General features: G+C 40.6%; 1 protein-coding gene across 1 annotated transcript in view; it reads left to right on the top strand.

The window, feature by feature from the left end:
- Window positions 1-3,449: 3,449 nt before the first annotated feature.
- Window positions 3,450-27,690, top strand: part of JMY (junction mediating and regulatory protein, p53 cofactor) — a 104,094-nt gene continuing 79,853 nt past the window's right edge. The window contains exon 1 of the mRNA XM_032335881.1: window positions 3,450-4,790. Within this exon, the coding sequence (XP_032191772.1) occupies window positions 3,750-4,790 (1,041 nt within the window). The 5' untranslated portion in view covers window positions 3,450-3,749. The remainder of the gene's footprint in view (window positions 4,791-27,690) is intronic.

The raw sequence follows: 27,690 nt of genomic DNA, 5'->3' as shown, positions 1-27,690 counted from the left end.
CACATCATCCTTTAAGAAAAGACTTGCTCTGGGGCGCCTGGGTGTCTCAGTGGGTTAAAGCCTCTGCCTTCAGCTCAGGTCATGGTCCCGGGGTCCTGGGATTGAGCCCCACATCGGACTCTCTGCTTTGCAGGGAGCCTGCTTCCTCCTCTCTCTCTCTCTCTGCCTGCCTCTCTGCCTACTTGTGATCTCTGTCTGTCAAACAAATAAAATCTTTAAAAAATATATATATTAACAAGAAAAGACTTGCTCTGGCATGCCTGGGTGGTATACAGTTGGTTAAGCATCTAACTCTTGGTTTTGGTTCAGGTTGTGATCTTGGGGTCATGAGAGGGAGTCCCACATCAGGCTCTGTGCTCAGTAGGGAGTCTGCTTGAGATTCTCTCTCCCACTCCCTCTATCCCTTCCACTCTTGCTCTTGCTCCAAAATAAACAAATAAATCTTAAAAAAAAAAAAAAAAGAGGGGCACCTGGGTGGCTCAGTGGGTTAAATCCTCTGCCTTCAGCTCAGGTCATGATCCTAGGGTCCTGGGATCGAGCGCCACATCGGGCTCCCTTCTCAGCAGGAAGCCTGCTTCCTCCTTGCTCTCTGTCTGCCTCTCTGCCTACTTGTGATCTCTGCCTGTCAAATGAATAAATAAAATCTTTAAAAAAAAAAAAAATTCACTCCACATCTGCAAGGCATGTGGTTGGCTGAGTGTCCAGCTGTTTGTGTCTTCAGAGTCAGCTTCAGGTTATCATTGGATGCTTTTCTCAAGGTGGTCCCAAGTCAATGACTGGGCAAGGCCTTGTCATTTTTACTCAATGGGGGAACTTTTTTAAGGAGTAATCTTTGCTCTGGAGCTCCCTGTTGGGGTAGTCTGCGCAATTCTGCTTCTGCCCCCTTTCTTTTACAAGTGTTAACTCTCATAAACTTTTGCATTTTGAACTTCTTTTTAGTGTCTCCTTCTGGGAGACTCTAATTGGGACAGATGCATCCATTAGGCCCCTGAACTCCATTCATTCATTCATTCATTCATTCATTCCCTGTTCTCAGTCCTGGAATGTGTGACTAAGTAATCAGAACTGCTGTTTTCTCACATGTAAAATTAAAGACTTATCCCTTTCCTAAGTACTTTATATGAGTGTTGTGAGGATAAAATAAAAATGTGCAGGAAAATCCTATGTACTTTGAAAGCTGCTATGTAAATGATTACAGTTTTTATTAAAAAGCCTCAAGAGTTCAAGCACTTCCCATATTACCTCGCAATCCTCAATAGTTTAAAAAAAAATTCACACAGAAAATTATTTTCAAGCCTTTTCAAAGCTGGTAAGGTGTATGTGGCTTTCTGTGGTGTTACTTATTCCTAGGGAATTATTTTTACACTCAGAGGTCTAGCTTGGCAATCAAATACACAGCTAGATAAAGAATTGTAGAGTACTACAGAAAACTGCCATGGGAATTCTGGTTTGTTTCTTTTCATTTCTAGGATAACAATTACTAAGATAGAGGAAATGAGATACACTGAACAACCCCTTTGACAAAACACAGAGGTCAGAGTCTTTGGAAAAAAATATTTAAAACCTGTGTGGCCATGAAACAGTTTTTTCTAGCACTATTGTGAGAAGATATAATTTAGTATCTGTGGATAGATATTGCAGTTTTAATTTATATGTAAATAAAAATATTTCCTATAAGCATTCTTTTAGGGCTCATTATTGGTATTCAAAGTAATCTATAATGTATTACGAGAAGGAGCTAGTGATCATGTCATCACTTTTTATGAAAAACTTTTAGTGGTAACTTTTTAGCAGAAAAGACAGGTAAGTTTTCTTAATATGCTATCTTTTGCTTAGCTGGTGATTCAGATTTCAAAAGTTTTATCTCTGATTTGCATTTGAGAGTTGGGACATGTTCAGTTACAGGCTTTGCAAATTTGTGGTTCTACATAAAGAATTGTAAAAGAACATTTTAAAAAACTGTCCTTTTCCCTTTTTGCTCATCCTGCCCAAAGTAATGTATTTTTTTTTCTGGTCCAAGCAGATCTATAGGTCCACAAGGTCCACCTGAGCGACAGGACTAAAAATTTAGATTGTTTATTCGGATGCCAGTGTATTGAAGTAAGTGTAGCTAACAATGCATTTTTTTTTTTAAGATTTTTTCTTTATTTATCTGACAGAGATCACAAGTAGGCAGAGAGGCAGGCAGAGAGAGAGGAGGAAGCAGGCTCCCTGCAGAGCAGAAAGCCCGATGTGGGGCTCGATCCCAGGACCCTGGGATCATGACCCCAGCCGAAGGCAGAGGCTTAACCCACTGAGCCACCCAGGTGCCCCTAACAATGCATCTTTAATCCAAATGGTTTTGCATAATTTGAGAAACACTTATAAAAGTAAAAGAATAATTCCCATTGTACTTTACTGTGGATGCAGAATACCTGTGCTATGAATTGGGAGCTAACAGTAAAGAGAATGGCTATAATATAAACTAGATTATAAGATCCACCTAGCAATTTTAAAAATGTGTTTCATTTTTTTAATGAAAAATATATATCAATAGCAAAATTCTTCAGATTTACATGATTTTTTTTCTATGTGCATTCTGATAGTCTCTAGATAATTGAATCCAACTTCAAAAGGACTTAAGCCAATGACCTCAAAACGAGGTTCCCAGAACAGTACACAATGACGAAACCTGAAGCAATAAAGCGCCGATGAACTGAAATGTAAACACTCATCCTATTAGGACATGACTGAATTTTCACTTACTTAATTTGGTTTTGGAGTTCTATTGGCTGTCTTCAGACCCCTCCCTTTCACATCTTAAATTGTTTCTCAAGGGTGTTAGAGGAGAATTCAACAGTCTGGGGCATCCCAATAAAGTTTAGCACATAGTTCATGTGATGCTACAGAGCACTTTCTGAATAGAGGGGTTACATATACCGACTCCCCCCGGGGCTCAGAAGCCACTTGTCCCGCAAGACACACGTACCACGCTCACCGTCTGCCCAACCTGCCGTCTGTGGAGAGCCTGCTCCAGCCGCTGGGGAAGGAGGCTGCGCAGAAGGCAGGAGTCGCGCGCGCGGCCGCTCGCGGGCGGGGGCGGGGGACGGTGAGGGGCGGCGCCGGCGCGCGCGGGCGGGGGGTGCGCGCCGCCGCCGCCGCGTCACCAGCGTGCGGCACGTGCCCGTGTTTACGTCCCTCGTGGAGCAGCCTACGTCAGCAGCCAAATGGCAACATTGTGGCGATACTGAGGCTTAGAGTTTAGGAGACGCGTCTCTCCGTCAGGCCGGCTCCGGGCGGTAGGGAAGAGGAGGAGAAGGAGGAGGGGCAGGGAGATCTGCCTGGGCGAGCGGCGGAGACGTACACGTCGCCGGCTCCTATCGCCTACCGGCCTGCCCGGCCCCGCGGGACCCGCTCCTCACCTTCAGAGAGCCGCAGACGCAGCACCGCGGCCTCGCGCTGGGGGCGGCCGGGACGGGCGCGAGGCGCTGCCGCAGCACCGGGCTTGTAAACAGATCCAGCCGCACGTGACCATGTGAACTACCTGCTCCGGGGACGCGTATTGTCTTTCCTGCGAGCCGCGCCACAAAGGAGCGCGGCGGGTTCAAGTTAGGAGGGCCCGGCGAGCAAGCGGGGAGAGCCGGCTGGCGCGCTAAGATGGCCGAAGGCGCCCAGCGAGGGTGAGCGGGGGGCGCGGTGCAGCCAGCCGGTGAGTCTTCGAGCGGGCAGGGCCAGCGGCGCCTCCCCCGCGGCCTGGCACCGGAGCCACCATGTCGTTCGCGCTGGAGGAGACGCTCGAGTCGGACTGGGTGGCCGTGAGGCCCCATGTGTTCGACGAGCGCGAGAAGCACAAGTTCGTCTTCATTGTGGCCTGGAACGAGATTGAGGGCAAGTTTGCCATAACCTGCCACAACCGGACGGCCCAGAGGCAGAGGAGCGGCTCCCGGGAGCAGGCGGGGGCACGAGGAGGCGCTGAGCCGGGAGCACCCGCGTCCGACGGGACCCGCGCGCCAGGCAGCCCAGCGGGCAAGGGCCGGCCAGAGGCCACGGCCTCTGCAACTCTGGGTAGAAGCCCGGGGTCCCGGAGGAGCGCGGCCTGGGCGGAGGGCGGCTCTCCGCGGAGCGCGCGCAGCCTTCGTGGGGACCCGCTTTTGCGGTGTCCCGCCGGCAAAGGGGCGGAGAGCCCCCTCAGGAGCCCAGTGCGGGCCAAGACCAGCCCGGTCCGAAGGGGATCTGAAGGCAAAGATGTGGCGGGGGCCGCTGCAGCAGCGACCCCGCCGGCGCCCAGGGAGGCCCCGTTGTCCTCCGTGCGAGTAGTGAGCGCTTGCGGGGCGGTCTCCGAGGAGATAGAGGTGCTGGAAATGGTGAGGGAGGACGAGGTGGCCCCGGCGGCCCTGGCGCTGTCCGACGCGGAGCAGCCGCCTTCCACCGTCGAGCTGGAGTCCCCGGCCGAGGAGTGTAGCTGGGCCGGGCTCTTCTCCTTCCAGGATCTCCGTGCTGTGCACCAGCAGCTGTGTTCTGTGAACTCGCAGCTGGAGCCGTGCCTGCCCGTATTCCCCGAGGAGCCCTCGGGCATGTGGACCGTGTTGTTCGGGGGCGCCCCAGAGATGACCGAGCAGGAGATCGACACTCTGTGTTACCAGCTCCAGGTCTACCTGGGCCATGGCCTGGACACCTGCGGCTGGAAGATCCTCTCCCAGGTACTTTTCACTGAGACCGATGATCCCGAGGAGTATTACGAAAGCCTTAGCGAGCTGCGGCAGAAGGGCTATGAAGAAGTGCTTCAGCGGGCCAGGAAGCGCATCCAGGAGGTAAGAACCTACTCTGGGCGGCACTCATTGGTTTTAGCTACTCACTGCCGGAGGCTGGAGCCTCTGTCTGGGCTGTGACCATGACCATATGGGAGACTTTTTCTTCTGGACAGGAGAAGAGGAAGAAGATGGGTTCCTCACCGATCAACTCCTTAATTCCTCTCAGTGGTGGGAAAACCGTGACTTTTCTTAATTGGCCCTCTGAAGGAACTTTGATTGTCTTTAGACTTCTTCATAACATTTATCAAATAGGCTGTATATAGTAAGTGGTGTGTTTTCTACTCAGTGCTGCAGGTAATAAAGCCACTAAGAAAAGAGGGGACCCATAAATATACACTGAGCATTCCTATCTCTTTTGCCTCTCTTTCCACCAATAACTGCTCAGATATTAATCTTACTTTTCTGATGTCCTGTTCATTTATTCAAAATAGTTTGTCTTAGGGAATACAGTTGTCTTTTTTTTTAAGTCTCCGTTTGTAGTTTGGCAACTTAGGCAAATTTTAAATTCATTTTCCTTCAAATGAGTGGCCTATCCAAATGAAAAAGCACCATGAGAATGTATTTTTAAGGGCCAATGAGTAGTCTCGATTCTTTATAGCTGGCTGATGTTTAACTCCTGTTTTAGGGAGAAAAAAGGTCCTGAGCAGGAATGTTTATTATGCTTTCGTACTTGTAAAAGTAGTACAAAGCTTTTTCAAACCATCTTACACTTAAAATTACAGGAAATAATGTACAAGGACTGCATGGGTATATATGAGGAGGTCTGTGATTTGTAGGATATACATAATTTGCGGTCATGCCTACCGTAGAGTTTCTGCTCGAAGAACAGTAGGAAAAAAAGTATTTTAAAATGTACTTTAGTTTTTGGGTCACCTGGCTGGCTCAGTCAATAAACCATGCAGCTCTTGATCTTGGGGTTGTGAATTTGAGTCCTCTGTTGAGTGTGGAAATTACTTAAAAATGAATATTAAAAAAAAAAAAGATACATTTTAGTTTCCCTAATGGGCACTAACAGATACTTCCTGAAAGCTATTATTTTTAGTATTAGTACCATTGAGGTTAGAGGTGGCGTCGGGAAATGCCCCTTTTTATGATGTTTATATTCCTGACATTGTGTTGTCATCTGTTAACCTTGCCTGTGTTTATAAAAGACTCGAATCCTGCTATTAAGGCTAGGAAGCTGGTACCTCATGGTTTATCCATGGAATCCTATGTATTTTTCATTGCTAGCATTGGGGCGTTTTTCTTGCTTAACTCACAATGCTTTCATACAACTTCCTGAATCCAGATTTTTGCTCCTTCCTATTAGTTTACTTTGTCCTAAGCATCACCCACCTGTAATGCGATCCCTAGAATTCTGGGGATGCTTTTATTCCCTTCTTCTTTTTTTTTTTTTAAATAAGATTTTTTATTTATTTGAGAGAGAAAGTGAGCTTGTGCGTGCATGAGTGGGAGGGAGGGAGAGGGAGAAACAGACTCCCCACTGAGCAGGGAGCCCCACTCTTGCCAACTTGATCTCAGAATTTTGGGATCATGACCTGAGCAGAAGGCAGACAGGCAACTACTGAGCCACCCAGGTGCCCCTGTTTTCCCTCTTTATCATCTACATCTGGAATCTGTGTTCTACCATAATTCTTTGTGGAATGAAGTGGTAAATTTTAAATGGTCACATATATTCTCTTTAAAGTTTTGTTAATACTGATTTGATTAATATTGGATTTCTTTTAAACTATGTGGACAATATCAATATTTCTTTCTCATAATTTTTTGTTGAACTTTATTGTTTTTTAACTTTTTTATTTATTAGCAAGAGAGTGTGCGCATGAGCTGGTGGGTGGCAGGCCCCTGTGGGCAGAGACAGAAGTGGACTCTGCTGAGCAGGGAGCCTGAAGAGGCTCAATCCTAGAACCCTTAGCCAAAGTCAGATGCTTAACTGACTGAGCCACCCAGGCAACTCCTAAACTTTATATCTCTAAATGATGTAGACTTGTTTAATTTTAATTTTACTGATTTTTGAAAGAGTAATTTTGTCTGGTTTCATTCAAATAGGGTCAAAAATGAGAGCTGCCAAAAAATAGATACAGTTTTCTGGAACTTTTCCATGGGGGTGGAGGGTTACATTTTTTAAAAATATCTTTTCCTAATGTTATGTTGACCATGGTGTTGCGTTCTCTTTAACAAACAGAATTTAATGTTTTATAGAGTATTTTGTGTTCTGGAAAACAAGTCAAAAGAAGTTTATTATGAATTCATTTGACATTAAATATATAAATTTTTGGTGCTTCGATTAGAAGATTTGAACAGTATTTGAAAAGTAATTATCAAGACAAGAAATGGATGCAGTTTAGTGCTCACTCTGGTATCTACTGGAAGTTTATATTGAAAGAAATGAAGCTCAATAGGGAGAAAGGGTGGTGGGTTTAATTAGCGACTTCTGTTATGGGCATGATAATGGGAGTGTAAGAGCATGGCAGCCATGTTATTTTGTTTTTTCTTAGCTGCTTAAAATGTTTTACTATTTTAATAGTTTGCAGTAACTTTTTTAGGTAGAATATTTATAGAAATGCGTAATTTTTGTGCTATTGATTTTATTAAATTTAGTATAATGGTTTTTTTGTTCCCAAGTCTGCAGTTGACTTGTGGAAGTGGTTATAAAGGTGTTCAAGCCAGGTATATCTGGTAAATCAAACACATTCTTAGGTATATATTACTTAGAAGATTTAAACTTTTGGTTGTCTTTTTCCTTCTTTATTTTCTCTGGATCTATTTTCTGCTTTTTTTTTTTTTCCCTCCAGTATCCCTTTTCCTATCTATTATAAAGGCTTTAGACTAAAGACCACACCTGTTTTTGTTCAAAATGGTCCATAAATTGTGTAAAGGAGGTGATTTTTTGTTTTGTTTTAGTAGAACAGACTGTACAACTAGATTGTAAACTTCTCAAGGTCACTGTCCTTGGACAGTATCTTGGAATTCTCGCTGCCATCCCTAGTTCAGGGCCACACATCTTGAGCATTCTTAATATTTGTGGAGCAAGGACACCAGAGGTGTTTTTGTTGTTGTTGTTACTTTTTAGTATTACAAGAATTCAGAGGATTTAGAAGAAATTTTAAAATGTGGGTAAATAAAATTTTATTATAAATTGCTAAATGTAAATTCCACATAAGGGACCATGCTATTTAGAAACTGAGAGTTAGGGGTGCCTGGGTGGCTCAGTGGGTTAAAGCCTCTGCCTTCGGCTCAGGTCATGATTCCAGGGTTCTGGGATCAAGCCCGCATTGGCCCTCTGCTCAGCAGGGAGCCTGCTTCCTTCCTCTCTCTCTCTCTCTCTCTCTCTCTCTCTCTGCCTGCCTCTCTGCCTACTTGTGATCTCTGTCTGTCAAATAAATAAATAAAAATCTTAAAAAAAAAAAAAAAGAAACAGAGTTAAACCTTATAAAACTGTAAATAACTTTCTAAATAAGGGGTCTTTATCTGGGGCTGGTGAATTCCTTATAAATTGAGGGAAACTACAGATGGACTTTAATGGGGTGCCATAAAGTAGCATACTAAGTTTTATATGCATAGACATTTGCTTTTCTGCAGAGAGGCTTTTATCAAATTCTTTAAGGTGTTCTTCAGAAAGAGCTTTAAAACCATAGTTGTAAGTCATTTGCTTTGTAAGCTTTGGGCGTACCTCTATTGGAGTTTAAGTTTTAGAATATACTTACAGTTTAATATGGGGTTATAAGAAGTACTTCTATATCAGTTTTGTGAAATACTGAAGAATAAAATACTAAGTTTTCTACTACACATTTTAATGATTCACAGATTTGGTCAGTTGGCTAGGAATTATAGCTTGTGAGAAGCTATAATTTATGTGATACTAATAATAAATTTTTATTTAGTTTTAAAGGTTTGTTTATTTATTTTGAGAGGAGGAGGAGGGAGGGGCAGAAGGAGAGAATCTTGCATGCAGACTTCCTGCTGAGCAAGGAGCCTGACATGGGACTGGATCCTATAATCCATGAGATCCTTACCTGAGCTGAAAACAGGAGTCAGATGCTTAACTGACTGAGCCACCCAGGTGCCCCACTAATGAGAAATTTTTAGATAACATAGGAATTGTAAGGTTCTGTGTTACTTAGGGCCTTAATCTTAAATGAAGTTAGTAATTTATTAAATGGTAGGTTTGTTTTAGACTTTTACAAGGGTTTGCTGTAAGGAGTGCTATTTGTATAGCACCCTATTTGAATGAATCAGGTGCCACCAAGGCCGCTGGGGATGGTTTTGAGCAGTAGTCTTAGTTGTTGGTTAGAGCTGGGGATCATATTATAGTGTATATGCATGGGTGACCAGTACCGTGGCTTACTTACCTCTGATGACCTCGATTTTGTAAATAGTGGTTTCCGTATAAGGACAACTATTGTTGAAATAGTTGTGGTCCTTTAGAGAGTGAACCTTAACTATGATGGTAGGTGTGGTTAAGATCTAAAATAGTCTTCTCTTTGGAGAAGAGATTATGTTTATACAGTTGCTCAGCTAACTTCTTCCCAGTTGATTTTAACTTATTGCTAGTAAAGCAAACAAACAAAAAAGCACTGAGAGCAGTATGTGTTTTTGTTAGTAACCATGTAAGGAATGCTGCAGAGAGAGCCTACCTAATGTTTGGAGTCAGAAAGACCTGGCTTCCAAATAGAAGTCAACACTTACGTGACCTACTTAGTTAACCTTCTTAAAACAGGGAAATGGGGAAGATACTTAAAAGATATCTAAGATTTAAGTAAGATATTATGAAAGAGTGCTTAACAAAGTGGCACGTATAAAGGAGGCTTCCAGGAAGTGTTCTCTTCTTTCCTGTAATGAGGATTCTCCAGAGTTTTTTCACCTCAGCATTTCTTTAAGGGAATGTAACTAATATTTATTGGCACTACTTAGGTATTGGTGTTTCATGTTTACTATTTCCTTTCATCCTTCACACTCTCTTTTCAAGTAAGTCGTGTTTTATACCTGTTTTACTGAAGCAGAAGTTGAAACTTAAAGATGTTGGATTTGGCCAACCTTAAATAGCTAGTGACCAAACTGAGATTCAAGTGTAGATTTTTTTAATCCAAACATGTGCATTTTCTGCCATGCCTTGTTTCTTTGAAGACAATAGAAAGGATGTCAGTCTCTACTCCTGAGAATGGGAGAGTGGCTATATTTAAAACTTCTAGTCAGTTCAATAATGGCTTTTAAATTGAGATAACTCATTTTTTTTATTTCAAATGAACTATGATAGGCATGCTGTGGGGCAGAGTCTCCTGTTGTGTTATAGAAGAAGGGTTGCCTAGGGGTGCAAGGATGGGTTTATGGTAGACAAGAGTGCCCAATTGTTGTTTTCCTTTGTAACTTAAAATGACTCAGATGTAATTAACTAACGTAAGGGACAGGAGCTCTAGAAAGAAAGCTTACCATCTCTCCAGCCAATTACGACTTTTGTAATTTTTCTGAAAAACTAGGATTAGTTATAAAACTCTGGAGCCACACTGATATCCCAACTATATGTATTAGAGAAATCAGTCTTTTTAGAGCCTGAGGATGCTAGCCTTTCGCTGGGACAGTGTGCCTTTACCCATGATTAGGTATAAATAGTAGAAGTAGACGCAGGAAGGATTGAATGTAGTTGTAGCCGAGAGAGCTGTATGGCTGTATTTTCCCATAAAAATAGGGCACACACAGTTACGGAATAATGAAGCTAAGTGAATTTTGGAGGATTCTTGAAAGTTAAGAAAGACTTAAAAGGTAGAGGCCATGAAAACAATGATTTAGATACTAACTTTTTCTTCATTTCTGTGCCCAAATAAACTTGGTCATTTTTCACATCACTGAAAAGAGAGAAGTATAGAAAAAAGATGAATATATCCTTTTAGGTTAGTGCATCTATAATGCAGAGGCATGGAGGCTGGTGGCAGGAGAGCAGCAGCCTTCATGATAACTGATTAATGTGATGCTTTCTCTGCTTGCTGTTTAACGTTACATGATGCCCCATCCACCAGGTATTTCACAGTCTTGAAATCAGGCATGTTTCCTCCCTGCTAAAACCAGGCCAGCTTGGACAAACACTCTACCAATGTGAGTTCAGGAGTGTGGGGGTGGGGCTGGGTGGGAGGTAGTGCAGGGAAGAAGGGGAGAAGGTGAGTGGGCTGTTTGGTTTGTTAAACATAACAATTGTTATGTTTGAGTTAGCAATCTTCACTCCCCAAATCTTCACATGTAACTTTAATCAGTCTCTCACTGTTCTCCATTGCTGCTTTATTTGACCTTTCATTGACTGTGGAATATTGCTGGAAGTGAGAATTGAAAGCAAAAGTTGGCCTTCCATTGATGGTTAAATGCCTGTGTGCTTACTTTTTTGTAATGGGAAGTTTCCTATGGCTCTTTTCACTCTTTAGTAGGCCAGATCTGTTCCCCTTTAATCTGCCCAGTTCCCTCAGTTGTTGATGGGAAAAAATTTAAGTTGCAAGGCTGAGAGAATGTAATGAAGACTAATAGTTCTTGGTGCTATTTGTTTTTTGATAGGGGTGAAGTTCCTTTGGACTTTCAAGCTTTTTGTAGTGGATTGTTAATACTAAGTAGCCTTAACAGAGAGTAAGTTATTAAAGCTCCAGAAAGGCAGAGAAGGATTCATTCAGCAGAAAGCTGGAAGATTTCATGAGTTTTCTTCAATGTGGAAAAATCCCCTTTTATGCTTTTCCTTGGATTTTTTTTTTTTTTGGTCTTTATTTTTTTAAAGATTATATTTATTTTGAAAGAGAGAGCACATAAGGGAGGGGTAAGGGAAGAGGAAGAGAATCCCAAGCAGACTCCCTGCTGAGCACCAAGCTGGCTTTGGGGCCCCATCCCTTGACCCCAGACCAGAACCCGAGCCAAAATCAAGTCTGACACCCAACTGACTGAGCCACCCAGGTGCCCCTATGCTTGCCCCTGAATTTAAATTTTATATGGTTATAATTGCACATGATAGATACTTTTTGTACTCTAGTAAAGGTTTTGTGGTATAGGCTATGAAATAAAAATAGGCCTGATGGGCTAGAGGAGAATGGTTTTAAGGATAAGTATATGAAATTAACTTAATGATGTGTGGTTTTATTTTTAACGTTAGCATTTGAGGGTGATGGCTAGGGGCTTAGTTGCTTTAACAAATAGTAGTACATTCAGGTAACATAAGCATAGGGAGACTAGAGTGATAAACAAAAATGGTGTTTTTCTTTACAAGAGGTTTTAAATAAAGTTGGTTATCAAATTGGCCTGCTGCTAGGAATTAGTTGAGGCAGGGGTTTTGTTCGTTTGTTGAGGCATGGTATTTTTAAGAAGCTCTAACTACACTATGGTAAGTGCATAGGGGAAAGAAAACTTATTGAATACGACTCAGTAAAATCTGTTTTTGTGCTAATTCTGATACTAGTAGCTTGACCTTAAAGACTGTCACTTAAGGTCCTTGGTCTCTGTGTCCCAGGTAAGACCAAGGTTAGAAGTTAAGGATCCCCAGGGTGGTTAACAGGTATAGTATGGCAAGTGTTGGAACTTGAGCCACTTGTTTTATGTGTTTGTATCCAGGTTTAGGGTCTTCTTGCTATAAACTGGCTATTCAGACTGTTCAAGTCACAGCACTTCTAATTTTGCTAGAGTTTTTTTTAAGGCTTTAAGAAAGCCCTAAATTCATTTTTGACTGCACAGGGCATTAGAAGAGGGCAGAAGTGTTTTTTCCTGTTCTTATATTTGTTTTCTTGGCCTCACTTTGTTCATTACTTGTTCTCAAGGTGTTCCCCATTTCCCCCAAAGTTTCTTTACATTTCCCTGTGGTTTCTAGTATTAAAACTGCTTTTCCATTTGAAAACTTGAAGTTACATTTACAAAGCAAATATTTAGCTACTAAAATTATTTCTCTCTCTTTTTTTAAGGTTTTATTTATTTGACAGAGAGCACTAGTAGGCAGAGCAACAGAAAGAGAGAGAGAGTACAGGCAAGCAGAGAGAGAGGGAGAAGCAGGCTCTCTGCTGAGTTGGGAGCAAAGCGTGGGGCTCGATCCCAGGACCCTGGGATCATGACCCGAGCCAAAGTCAGATGCCTAACTGAGCCACCCAGGAACCCCTAAAATTATTTCTTTAAAACTTCTTCATCTTCACCTTCCTGTCTAGGTGAGTCTATCTCCTCTTCACTGACACCAGTGGGGCCATGTTGGGAGGGACATGTGTGTAGTGAAATACGTGAGGCTTTAAATTTTCAGTCATCGAAATAACCTTTATTGAATGCTTCCTGTGGCTCAAGCACTATGCTGAGGTCTAAATTACCTCAGTTAGCATGTAGATAGGAGTTAAGAGGTAGTGTTTTGACTTTTGAGTCTTGGCTCCTCTACCTGATAGCTTTGTGAACATGGGCCTACCTAATTGTCTTATTTCCTTAGCTGCTGCTTCTGTAAAGTGAGAGAACGCTGCTGCCTTTAAAAATAGGTTTTATGTTAGTACTTAGAACAGTGCTGTGTACCCAGCAAACACTTGGTAAATGTGAACTCTTAATGTTAATCTGCATCTCAAACTAAGAGGTAGGGATTTTACAGTAGAGGATATAGGTTCAAAGAGATCAGATAAATTTGTGAAGATAAAATATCGGGCGTGTAAGCAAACCGGATTTAAACCCAAGTCCAATTCTACCCTGCTTTCTTAATTGTTGGACCACGGACAGGGAGAGAAGCTAACTGATAAATATTGGCAAACTGAAATACTTGGTCAGTTTCTCATAACCAGACAAAAACATTAACAGTGTCTGGCTGCTGATTGTTTTTGGAAAACCTTGATTATGTCCGTAATACTGTAATAATGTTGTCTGTAATTAGAGAACATGGTGATCCTAAAGGAGGCTAATTTAAATTTGTGCATATATGATACATGAGGTTCTAATGTGAGACAGAATGCATGTCTGTCTGTCTGGTTTTTTTTTTTTTTTTTCTTTTGATAGAGAATAAAAGGTGGAGCAGCAGTCAGAGGGAGAAGGAGAAACAGGCTCCCTCATGCAGGGCTTGATCCCATATCAGGGCCTAAACTGAAGGCAGACACTTAACCAACTGAGCCAACTGCACCCCTCTTTTTTTTTTTTTTTAAAGATTTTATTTATTTGAGAGAGAGTATGTGAGAGAAAGAGAAGAATAGGGGGAGAGGCAGTGGGACAGGGAGAAGCAGAATGCCTGCTGAGCAGAGAGCCTGACATGGGGCTTGATCCAGGAACCTGAGATCATGACCTGAGCCTAAGGCAGATGCTTAACCAGTTGAGCCACCCCGGTGTCCCAATGCATGTCATTCTTAAAAGAATCATTTATAGGGGTACCTGGGTGGCTCAGTGGGTTAAGCATCCGACTCTTGATTTTGTCTTGGGTCAGATCTCAGGGTGAGATCCAGCCTCATCTTGGACTCCACACTGGATGTGGAGCCTGCTTGAGATTCTCTCCGTCCCTGTACCCTGCACCTTCCCACATCCCTCCTCGTACTTGTTCTTTCTCTTAAAAAAATTCATTTATAGGGATGCCTGGGTGGCTCAGTTGGTTGGACTACTGCCTTCGGCTCAGGTCATGATCCCGGAGTCCCCGGATCAAGTCTCACATCGGGCTCCCAGCTCCACGGGGAGTCTGCTTCTCTCTCTGACCTTCTCCTCACTCATGCTCTCTCTCACTGTCTCTCTCTCAAATAAATAAATAAAATCTTAAAAAAAAAATTCATTTATAAAAATAATTTTTCTAAACCACAGGAATAATAACTGATAGCTTAAATATTCTCTTGTAAAATCTATATAAGCTAAGTGTTCAGAACATTATGATAATTTTCCCTAAGTTTTCACATGTGTATTTTATTTTCTTCCCCCCCTTTTTTTAAAAGATTTTATTCATTTATTTGACAGAGCACCAGCAGGCAGAGGGAGGGGAGAAGCAGGCTCCCCGCTAAGCAGAGAGCCAGACGTGGGGCTCAATCCCAGGTTCCTGGGATCATGACCTGAGCCAAAGCAGACGCTTAACCAGCTGAGCCACCCAGGCACCCCCAAAATATTTTCCAGTGCTCTTTTGCTCCGCTCCATGGGAGAGCTATAGAATTTGGTATAGTCTAAACTGAGACCTGAAATCTTACCTCCTTCCTTCACTGTTTACTCCCATTTAAATAATTCATTCATGACACCGAATAGTGACTATTACACTCCCTTTCCCCTTAATAGTACTAAATAGTATCTCATTGGCTAGATTTTTCTGGTTAGACAGGGGAGGAGGGCAGTTAAGTGTGTAACCTTCTCTTTATTTTTGTTGGAAATCCTGCCCCCTTTTTTTTCTTCTATATTAGATTATGTGAATTTAGGTATTGGAGTTCCTAAATGCAAATGAAAAAGTTAGGACAAGTTGGTTTAATGAAAGGAAGGATTAAGGGGGAAAGGAGATGAGAGGTGCCTGGTTGGCTCGGTCATGGAGCATGTAACTCTTGATCTTGGGGTTATGAGTTTGAGCCCCACATTGGGTGTAGAGATTACTTAAAAATAATGAAATTTTATTTTATTTTTTTAAAGATTTTATTTATTTATTTATTTGACAGAGAGAGACCACAAGTAGGCAAAGGCAGGCGGGGGGGGGGGCAGGCTCCCTGCTGAGCAGAGAGCCCGATGTGGGGCTCCATCCCAGGACCCTGAGATCATGACCTGAGCCGAAGGCAGAGGCTTTAACCCACTGAGCCACCCAGGTGCCCCTAAAAATAATGAAATTTTTTAAAAAGAAAGAAAGGGAGTGAGAATGAACTTGAACAATATTTAAACTTGAAAAATTAGTGGAAATGGATAACCGTTTTTTTTTTTATTAACATATAATGTATTATTAGCCCCAGGCGTACATGTCTGTGAATTGCCAGGTTTACACACCTCACAGCACTCACCATAGCACATACCTTCCCTAATGTCCATAACCCCACCACCCTCTCCCTAGGCCCTCTCCCCAGCAACCCTCAGTTTGTTTTGTGAGATTAAGAGTCTTTATGGTTTGTCTCCCTCCCGATCCCATCTTGTTTCATTTATTCTTTTCTTACCCCCAAACCCTCTACGTTGCATCTCCCCTTCCTTATATCAGGGAGATCATATAATAGTTGTCTTTCTCTGATTGACTTATTTCGCTAAGCATGATACCCTCTAGTTCCATCCACATCGTCACAAATGGCAAGATTTCATTTCTTTTGATGGCTGCATAGTATTCCATTGTATATATATACCACATCTTCTTTTGGATAAACTTATTTAAGTAAAAGTAAATTATGTGCCAGCCCACAATGAAGACTGTGTAGGTGCTTGCTTTTGTAAATCATGTGTTAAAAAGTCTCTGGCTCCTTGGAGGACCATGGAGTTGGCGTTTGAGAACGTTTTCTTTTACAGATTGAGCTTTGGAAAGAATTCCAAAATTAAGTAACAATTTCATTCTCTTTTCATCTTGTCTGACTGCATGACTCCCCACTTAATTTTTTTCAGTTTACCCTCTTCCCATGAAATATTTCATCGTACTTTGTCTTCCTACACTCAACAGATTGGCATGTTTCCTGTAAGGGAAAAATAGACTGGTTGTGAATAGGGACATAAAGGACAGTGGTTAGGAGCCTGAGTTAGGCTGTTGAGGATTTATACTTTCTTCCTTTCGTCTCTGCCTAACTTTAGGCAAGTTACTGGTGTAATAGTTATGCCTATTATCATACAGGAAGAGTAACAGAGATGTGTGTAGAGAGTCTAGCAGAATACCTGGTACTAGAAGCCCTCAGTAAATACCAGCTATTATGATATTCTTGAGTTTTTCCTGAAGCAAATGGATACTGATTGCTGGATTCCTCCTAGATCCAAATTCGTTTCTACTACAAACCAGGTTGGTTTTAAGGGAGGCTGATGCCATACAGGTAAAAGATTTCCAAACTAAAAACAATGTCAAAACAGTAATAAAAGTGTGTTTGTTAAGCCTCTTAATGGTCTGCAGTAGAAACTCCTAATCCGGGTGCCTGGGTGGCTCAGTGGGTTAAAGCCTCTGCCTTGGGATCGAGCCCCGCATCGGGCTCTCTGCTTGGTGGGGAGCCTGCTTCCCCCTCTCTCTCTGTCTGCCTCTCTGCCTACTTGTGATCTCTGTCTGTCAAATAAATAAATAAAATCTTTAAAAAGAAAAGAAAAAAGAAACTCCTAATCCATGGTTCCCAAGTGCACTTGTTGCTGTTTCATGTGAGTAGTATTATTTTGGCTGACTTCACAGGACAGGATGGTTCTTTTTAAAGACAGCTTTTTCTGTAACTCTTCCATTTTTTTCTGTAGCTCTTCTTCCCTTATGTTTGTAAGCATCCCAGACAACCCTGATCACAGTACATTTGTGGCTATTCCTGCTGAAGTAATTATTTAAGAAAATTCTAAGGATTAACCTCTGAAAGTCCTTACAGCCTTTCAGGCTCCTCATTAGTCACTTATTCAGCATATTTTTGTGCCAGGTGCTACTGCTAGGCATACTATAGAAAACGAAACAGCCCCTTTCCTTAAGGTTCACTAAAAATTCTGCTTATTCTAATTGAACTGTCTTTATTTTATGTTGTGTTAGTGTTGTTATAGATTTTATTTATTTGACAGAGCACAAGCAGGGGGAAGGGCAGAAAGAGAGAGAGAAGCAAACTCCCCCACTGAGCAAGGAGCCTGATGAAAGTCCTGGCATCACAACCTGAGCCGAAGGTGATGCTTAACCACATGAGCCACCCAGGCGCCCCGAATTGTCTCTATTTTTTAAGGGCAGGCATTTCTGATGAGTATTTTAATAGCTTGTTCTTGTAAAATATTGTCATATTTTTCATTACACTTGTACAAATTTACCTCTGTTTTGGGTAGTCATTTTATAGTGGGTTGTGTGGTTAGAAGTCCAGCCACCACTTAAAATAATGTCTTCATGGGAAAAAAGGGGGCCTTTAAGGTACAATAGGTTTATTAATAAAGAACTACCTAGTTGACTTTTCTCTCCACCTTTACTTATTTAGGATATTTTCAAAGGATCCAGAATTATTTCTTACAAGGATGATCTCAGTATTTTTGTATATTGATTTTTTTTTCCTTAAGTAGGCCCTGTACCCTGTACAGCATGGAGCCCAACATGGGGCTTGAACTCATGAACCTGAGATGAACACCTGAGCTGAGATCAAGAGTTGGGTGCTCAACCACCTGATCCACCCAGGTGCCCCTGATTTTTAAAAATACTTTTTTTTTTTTAAAGATTTTATTTATTTATTTGTCAGAGAGAGAGCGAGTGAGAGGGAGCACAGGCAGACAGAGTGGAAGGCAGAGTCAGAGGGAGAAGCCGGCTCCCCGCGGAGCAAGGAGCCCGATGTGGGACTCGATCCCAGGACGCTGGGATCATGACCTGAGCCAAAGGCAGCTGCTTAACCAACTGAGCCACCCAGGCGTCCCAAAAATACTTATTCTTTTAAAGGATTTTATTCGTCCATTTGAGACACAGGAAGAGCGTATGATCAAGGGGGAGGGTCAGAGTGAAAGGGAAAAGCAGGCTCCCTGCTTGATCCCAGGACCCAAGATCATGCCCTGAGCCAAAGGCAGTTGTTTAACTGAGGCACCCAGGCACCCCTGCAAATGTTTTTTTTTTCTGGAGATACTCATAAACCTCTTTTCTAGCTTAATGACTTGAAAAGTACAGCAGGGTGGATACACTGCAATACTGTTAGAATCAAGTAGCCATTTTGATAAGCGCAGTGGAATAAATTGGTAAAGGGAGGATTACAGCAAATCACTGTTGAGTCACAGATCAGAGTTTTTGTAGTACTCCTGTACTGTGTGAATAATTTGTTTTTAAAACTTACTTTGATGTCTTTGCATGTTTGGGTGTGTGTGCTTAGGTCCTAAGCTATTATTAAGTGGCGTTTTACTCTCCTTCTGCCCTGTGGTCATCTCTCATCCTAGAGTTCTAAGTTTAGCATTTCCAACTTTCACTTGCATCTGGATGCTCTGCGGATTTCTCTTCATTGCATTTATCCAGAGTGTATCCTCCCACCTGCCATCCCTGACTTGGTGTGTGAATCTCTGTGAAGCAGTGCCTTTAATCTGAGTCTTTGCTATTTCCCTGAAAATGCCTCACTTCCCTCAGTTCCCAAAACTGTTGCTCATTTCTTCCCAATCTGGTGTTTGTTGGTCTTAAGAAGCTATTGATTATGACACATGTTTGATTTTAAGACAGGTTTTGTTCAGTGTGGAAAAAGAAACGCTGTTATATGTACACATTGATTTGTAAATGCATACTGATTCAGAAATATTAAATATTGATTTTAGAACTAAAGAACTAAACATATACAGGGAACAAACTGTACTCTTCCATTGCTTACCATTGTGCTATAGACAGAGCCCAAATTCCTGGCATTCAGAGCCATCCACATTTTGGTTAGCCTGCCAGTCTTAACTCTTTCTTCTCTACATTAACCTTTCATTATTCTAGCCAAGGTCTTTTACCCATTATTTGCTGAATTCACAATACCATGTTCCACTATACAGTAGACCGCCCTCTAATGTCTTCCTTTTTTTGTCTAACTACCCTTCTTTCCAGGGCCAGATTAAGTCATTTCTGACCACTGTCAGAGTAATTTCTCTCAGAAATCCATAGATCAGAGAGGCCTTACGTTATGTATGACTCATATCATCTATAACTGCTGCCCTGTGTTTTTCTGTTTTTGAACAGCTCCTGCCCTTTGAAATGCATTATAGTTCCTAGGAGACAAAGACAGATTTTCTGGCTACTGTTCTAATGCTTCATATTCCCCCATGCCTGTGTATACTGTTGGTGCTCAGTAGATAGATGTTCTTCAATCTTAAAAAAAATTGACTTCTTTACATGACATGTATGCATGTAGCTAACATTTGACTAAAGGTACGTGTTTCCTCAGGAGTAAAATGAGATAAAATGTACCACTTCTCTGTGGAGTAAAGAATCTAGAAATCAATGTTTAAAATTTCAGAATGAGTTATTACTGTCAGTAGCCCTTACACTTTGTGTAAGGGTAAATGCTAACTGCTAATGTGATCTAGCATTTAGCTAAAACTGGGTTTTAGCATTAACTATTATTAATAGATAATTAGTGATTAACTTACAAAATAATATAGAAACAATTCAGTTTTATTATAACAAGAATAGAATTGAGCAGTGTGCTTTTTTTTTTTTTTTTAAGGGCTTATTTATTTACTTGCCAGAGAAAGAGAGCACAACACAAGTAAGTAGAGCAGCAGGCAGAGGTAGAGGGAGAAATGGGCATCCCAGTGAGCAAGCTGAATGTGAGACTCAATCCCAGGACCCTGGGATCACCACCCGAGCCGAAGGCAGATATTTAACCAACTGAGTCACCCAGGTGCTCCGAGCAGTGTGCTTTGTGAATCTGGAAGATATGTTTGGCTTTAGTCCTTACTTTCAGTTGGAGAAACAGATTGCAGACCTCCCTAGTGCTAGTCCTGAGTCACTCCTTTTTCACAAGCAGGTAATTATTTGAATGTCTTAATAATTTAATAGTGAAGATATTTGTAGATTTTGTTAAATTGTTTCTTTAACATCTTTCTAATTAAATAAATATAAGACACTCTGTCTTGTGTTTGACAGATTAGAGTAGGGAAGAAAGTTATGAAACTGTACACAGGAGAGTTTTTAGCCTCTAAATTTTATATATGCGGCTTTAAAAATTATTCCATGATCTCCAAGGATAATAGCATTTTTATAATCCTGAAGTTAGGATTGAGCCTGAACTAACTTGAACTAACTCTGATTGGGAACTTATAGGGAGGAACTCCATAATGAAGCACATAAGGTGTCTTCTATCTTTCTCCTTCACTGGAATGATCATTGGCATAGAAACCAAGTGGAATAGGTTTGGGGAGAGAAGTATGGTGCAGGGTTGTCGTTTCGAGGTTTTCTCTGCTGCAACCAATAATAGGGAGTATTTTAAAAAAAAATTTTTTTTTTTTAACTGTTGTCGCTGACTCCTCTAAGATAGAAAGTCTGGGGGCACCTGGGTGGATCAGTGGGTTAAAAGTCTCTGCCTTCGGCTCCCGTCATGATCTCAGGATCCTGGGATCAAGCCCCGCATCGGGTTTTCTGCTTGGCAGGAGCCTGCTTCCACATCTCTGTCTGCCTCTCTGCCTACTTGTTATCTCTGTCAAATAAATAAATAAAATATTTAAAAAAGAAAAAAAAAAGATAGAAAGTCTGTCAGTCCTTGCCCTAGAAAAATTTTGCAAAAAGCAGAGTTTTGTTTCAGATAAGTGAGACCTCAGAGGTTAATAGCCTATTTCTTAATCACGATTGGATCAAGGGAGGAAAAAAAAAAGTCCATTAGGGAAGCTAGAAAGAAGGGAAAGAGAAGGGTTCTTAATAGGCTAATATGTTTAATTGATTCTTTATGCAGTTGTACTTCCATTTCTTTTAAGTGAATCAGTAGAGCAAAATAACTTTCTAAAATTGCACGAGATGTGTCAGGCCTTGAAGCAGAAATAATTCAACTGAACTTGCTATTTCTAGGCCCCTGTTCCCTGGCTCATCCTTTTTTCTTCTGCTGTGAGCATCTCTGTATTGTGTTGGCTGCACTTGAGCCTTTCCATCCTTTGTTAGGAGTATTATAATTCTCATTCAGATCCATCTACATTCTGTCTCAGTTTGTGTCCATCAGCAACTCTTTTCAAGTTTAGTAAACCTGCATTTTCCATATTTTAAACATGCCAAACGTCCTTAATCCTAAATAATCCAGCTCTTTCCAATTTCTTTGTACTCTTTCTGGGTGTATATTATTCAGAGCACCTTGCACATTTTGCAGTTGATAACCTGCAGATGTCTGCAGCTCAGGTTATTTATTCCCTGGGTTTCATCAGTTTTGGTTAGCAAGATAGAAACTTGGATGTTGTTCATAATAGGTTATTGATTATATATATTTTTTCAAAGATTTTATTTATTTATTTGACAGAGGTCACAAGTAGGCAGAGAGGCAGGCAGAGAGAGAGAGGGGGGAAGCACGCTGTCCGCTGAGCAGAGAGCCAAATGTGGGGCTCGTTCTCAGGACCCTGGGATCATGACCTGAGCTGAAGGCAGAGGGTTTAACCCAATGAGCCACCCAGGTGCCCCTGTGATTATATTCTTTTATTAGTTAAATTCTTTTAGCATAGATTATAGGAAATGGTTTAGACTAAAAAGTCTAATGCTTATAGTAAATTGCATCTTTTGAAGGTTTAAAATGCATTTGCTTTAAGATTATTTTCATATATACAGATTAAAATAGATTGCCAGTTGAAGTTATAATTGGTTTTAAGGTAATCTAATGTTGGAAAAACATGAAACTTTATAGCAAAGAGGATAGATTAATAAATTAGCAGTGTTAGGTGAGATGTCTTGGGCTTCTCTGCAAGAGTATTAAGTTTAGTTGCCTGCACAATACCTTTGTAACATACTGTTCTGTTTGAGGATAAAAAGCATGTGGGAAATAATATATAAATATATTAACGTGAACAGAATGACTTATTTTCTGTCTTGTCAATTGCACATATCTGTGTAGAATGGTATTGTGATTTATTTAATAAGTATATAATGACCTGATATTTTTGTGTTGGCAGAAAATAGTATCTGTTTGGTGTATTACATTTACTTTAGTGTCTCTGTAAGAAGAGCTCAAAGAAGCCTAGCGTCTGAGGATTGTCTTACTGTTGAATGGTGGCATTTGATCACTGGTAAATGACTCCAGGAACTTTGTTATTGAGAGATGTTCTGCACTTTTGTTTTCTTATTCTTTTAGTAGTTTCACATTCCTAAAACTTGATAGAAAATCATTATCTTGAAAATTTTTCCTTTTTTTTTTTTTTTTTAAGAGACAGGAAGAACATGCGCATGCATGTGCAAGCTGCAGGATAGGGACAGAGGGAGAGGAAGAGAGACAGAGAATCTTAAGCAAGCTCCAAGGCCAGCGTGGAGCCCAGCTCAGGGCTCAGTCTTGTGACCTTGAGATCATGACTTGAGCCAAAATCAAAAGTCAGATGTTTAACAAACTTAGCCACTAAGGCGCCTTGAAAAATCTCCCATTTTCAAGTGGAATAAAAGATAAAGGGCTTTAAATATACATTTTCTGGCAAGGAGAGAATGACTGCCTTTAAAATTATAAAGGTAGTTTATAATTCATTTTAAAAACTCATTTTAATTCACTGTTTTGTTGCTATTATACATTCACTTTTTCCCCCTAGTTATCTTATCTATCCTTCCTTACACTGGTTATTACTAATATGCCTGCAGCTTTGAGGTGGTAAGCTGTGATGGAGGTGAGCACCTTTGCCACCAGTTAGAACTGAATTCTTGGACTTCAGTGCTGTAATTAGAAATTGATCAGCTCCTGCCACTTTCATAATTCTACTTAAAGTAGATATAGCTTAAAATAGATGGCTCAACATAGGGTTTAGCTACTTCTGAATAATAGGTAGGTAGGCACAAGAAGAGAAGCATGTATCATTATCACACTTCCTTTTTTTTTTTTTTTTTAGAGAGATTTTATTTATTTATTTGACACAGAATGAGAGAGAGCAAGTACAGGCAGGGGAGAAGCAGGCTCCCTGCTGAGCAAGGAGCCCGATGCAGGACTCATCCTAGAACCCTGGGATCATGACCTGAGCTGAAGGCAACCACTTAACTGACTGAGCCAACGAGGCAACCCATTTTCATATTTCTCATGCCTCATCCTTTGAAAAGTTACATGTACACATATATTTTGGATATTTTGCCAAAGGGGATAATTTAATTTTCCTTTTTGATGTATAAGCCAGAGTACCTTAGAGGTGGAAATAGAGAAGAAATGAATATAAAACCTTCCTTTAAAAAAAACAAGTATATGGGGCACTTGGGTGGCTCATTTGATTAAGCATCTGCCTTCCACTCAGGTCATGATCACAGGGTCCTGGGATCAAGTCCCACATGGGGCTCCCAGCTCAGTGGGGAATCTGCTTCTCCCTCTCCTTCTACTTCTACCCCCTGCTCATGCGCTCGCTCGCTCTCTTACTCACTCTCTGTCTCAAATAAATAAAAATCTTTAAAAACAAAGTGCATGTATTTATTTGATAGATCATGATTGAAAAAAAAAGTGTAAGTTGGGGTGCTTGGGTGGCTCCGTGGGCTAAGTCTCTACCTTCGGCTCAGGTCATGATCTCAGGGTCTTGGAATCAAGCCCCATATCAGGCTCTCTGCTCAGCAGGGAGTCTGCTTCCCCTCTCTGTCTGCCTGCTTGTGATCTCTCTCTTCTCTCTCTCTGTTTCTGTCAGATAAATAAGTAAAATCTTAAAAAGAAAAAAATGTAAGTGGAATATACATCTGCTCCTTACTTACATCTGTTTCCTGATCTACGGTTGTCATTCTCCGAGGCAACCACCCCTGAGTTTCTTGTGTGTCTTTCAGGTTCAGTACATATAAAAGAAACATAGGACATAGATATTCTCTACTTTTTTAACAACTCAAATGGTAGCATATACATACTCTGTTCTATATCTTGGGTTTTTTCCTTTTTTTAATTTCCATTTTTTAAATTTAAATTCTATTTAGTTAACACATATGGTAAAATGGGCTTCAGGTGTATAATTTAGTGACCCATCACTTAACCCTCAGTGCTATCACAAGTGCCCTTCCTAATACCCGTCACCCGTTCAGCCCATGCCCCACCCATCTCCCTCCATCAACGCCCTTTGTTCTCTGTAGTCAAGAGTTGCTATAATTAGTGGTCTCTCTCACTTTTTTCTCCCTTTATGTTCATCTGTTTTGTTTCCTAAATTCCTTATGTGAGTAAAAAAGTTACATAGTATTTGTCTTTCTCTGACAAACTTACTTTGCTTAGCATAATACACTCCAGCTCCATGCACATTGCTGCAAATGGCAAGATTTCATTCTTTTTTTATGGCTGACTAATATTCGATTGTGTGTGCACCACATCTTCATTATCCACTCATCTGTCGATGGACATCTGGACTGTTTTCCTTAATTTGGCTATTGTTGATAATGCTGCTCTCTGAACATCAGGGTGCATGTACTCTTTCAAATTAGTATTTTTGTATCCTTTGGTCAAATACCTAGTAGTACAATTGCTGAATCATAGGGTAGTTCTATTTTTAACTTTTTGAGGAACCTCCATACTTCCAGAGTGTCTGCACCAGTTGGCGTTCCCACCAACAGTATAAAAGAGGGTTCCCCTATGTCCATATCCTTGCCAACCTCTGTTTCCCATGTTGTTATTTTAGCCATTCTGACAGATGGGAGTGAGGTGATATCTCATCATGGTTTTGATCTGTATTTTCCTGATGATAAATGATGTTGAGTGTCTTTTTATGTGTCTGTTAGCCATCTGTCTTAGGAAAAATGTCTGTTCATGTCTTCTGTGCATTTCTTAACTGGATTATTATTAATAATATTATTATTATATATTTTTTAGTGAGTTTGGTAAGTTCTTTATAGATTTTGGATACTAACCCTTTATCAGATATGTCATTTGCCAGTATCTTTTCCCATTCTGTAGATCATCTAATTCTGTTGATTGTTTCCTTTGCTGTGCAAAAGCTTTTTATCTTGATGAAGTCCCAATAATTCCTTTTTGCTTTTGTTTCCCTTGCCTCCAGAGACATGTCTAGTGGTTTGTTTTTGTTTGTTTGTTTTTTCTCGTAACAGGCTGTATTTCTTTTAATGGCTAAATAAACTACACTGAATGGATTTGTTTTGGTACATAGCTCCCCCTCCCCCACCTTGATCTTACACTGTTCCTGGTAAAGTAGCAGATCTTTTCCCATATATGCAAGTATATCTGTAGGTAAATTTCTGTAAGAGGAATTTCCAGGTAACAAGAATATGCATTTTAATACAGTTGTTTTCTGGAGAGATATACCAGTTTACTGGCTCTCAAACTCAAGGAGATTGCCTTTTGTTTCTATATCCTTTTCACCCCAAGACTATTTTCTTTTTTGTTTTTAATTTAAAATTTTATTTATTTGACAGAGCACAAGCAGGGGGAGGGGCAAAGGGAGAGAGGGAGAGGCTGCTCAGCAGGGAGCCCATTTGGGGCTCCATTCCAGGACCCTGGGACATGACGAGAGCTGAAGGCAGAGGCTTAACTGACTACCCAGGCACCCCCACAAGACTGTATTTTCAAAACCTTTTTGGTCTTACCTGTGAAAAGTTTCAGTTTAATTTATTTTTATGAGTGAATCTTCATTTGTTCAGGAGTCATTTCTTTGAACCCCTTACTTTCTTCCCCTATATTTTTACTGTATTTGTGGAAATTGTCTGTGTTGAAAGTATTTTTCCCTTTATAATTTACTTCTTGATATTATTTTGTCTGCCTTTGTAGCCAGTTTAAAACTTTGTGCACAAGTTATTAGTCTGTTTTGATAGTTTTGGATTTTGAGTCATGCTTTTAAAAGTACCCCATGATGAGATTATTTAGAGCAAAACAAACAAAACCCCCCTCACATCATCTACTTTTATGGTATTATTATTCCCATTTTAAGTTTCTTGATGCCCCTGGGATTTATTTTGGTGTAGGGATCCAACCTGTTTTATTTCCTGATTAAATGACAGTTATGACATGATTTCTTGAGTGATTGATACTTACTCTGCAGTAAATGTCTGTGTATCTAAACTCTTTAGTAATACTACATTGTAGTTGATGCTTTTATCAGATACTTATAATATATAGTAAAGCCTTTGCTTTACTTCTCCACAATTACTCTTTATAAATTATTTTATTGATACTTTGTCCTCTTATTTTCCCATGTGAACTTTAAAATCGTCCTTTTCTTATGCCATAAATATATAAAGAAGCTATTACCATGTGAAATTTATAGATTAATTTAGTAAGAATTGATATTTTTATTATTAGTCTTCCGTTTATTTATATCATCTTTTGGTACCTTTTTTTTTTTTTTTTTTTTTTTTTTTTTTTAAGATTTCATCTATTTATTTGACAGAGCACAAGCAGGGGGGAATGGCAGAGGGAGAGGGAGAAGCAGGCTAAGGCAGGACTCAATCCCAGACCCTTGGGGTTATGACTTGAGCTGAAGGCAGAGGTTTAACCGACTGAGCTATGCCCTCTTTTGGTACTTTTAAACATTTTATTTATGTGGCTGTTAATAGTACAAAGTATTTTGTTGTTTTTGTTTCTATTGTAAATGGAATCCTTCCTAGTTGTTTTTACTATAACAGGGCTGTTGGTTTCTGCATATAAATTATAACTAAGCTTATTGAATTCTTTTTCTATTGCAGTTGTTCAGTTTATTCTAAATTGGATTCTTAAATGGCCATTTTTATAATTAATAGGCAGATATCTGTCAACAGAACCAGAATATCTTTTTTTTTTTTAAGATTTTATTTATTTTTTGACAGAGAGAGAAAGGAAGCACAAGCAGGGTAAGCAGCAGAGGGAGAGGGAGAAGCAGGCTCTCTGCTAAACAGGGAGCCGGATGTGGGGCTTGATCCCAGGACTCCGGTATCATGACCTGAGCCAAAGGCATGTGTTTAACTGACTGAGGCACCCAGGCACCCCAGAACCAGAATATCTTTATCATCATTTTATTGTGTCTTTGTAAGAATAAAAAAGCCAAATTATTATTTTTTTTAAAGTAAAGCATTTCATCAGAATGAAAAGAGTTAATTGGATGATTTCAAACCAGTGGTCATTGCCTTTATTTTAATTTACTTATATTTTAAAGATTTATTTATTTGAGAGCGTGCCCATGTGCACACTCCTGTGTGAGTCAGGGGAGGGCAGAAAGAAATCTTCAAGCATACTCCCTTCTGAGTGGGGGAGCTGAGCAAAGCTCAATCTCAGGACCCTTGAGATCATGACCTAAGCCAAAACCAAGTCAG

The sequence above is a fragment of the Mustela erminea genome, chromosome 3 (genome assembly GCF_009829155.1).
Source record: "Mustela erminea isolate mMusErm1 chromosome 3, mMusErm1.Pri, whole genome shotgun sequence".
Classification (NCBI taxonomy): domain Eukaryota; kingdom Metazoa; phylum Chordata; class Mammalia; order Carnivora; family Mustelidae; genus Mustela; species Mustela erminea.
Note: the sequence above shows the minus strand (reverse complement) of the source record. Positions and strands in the feature narration are given on the sequence as shown.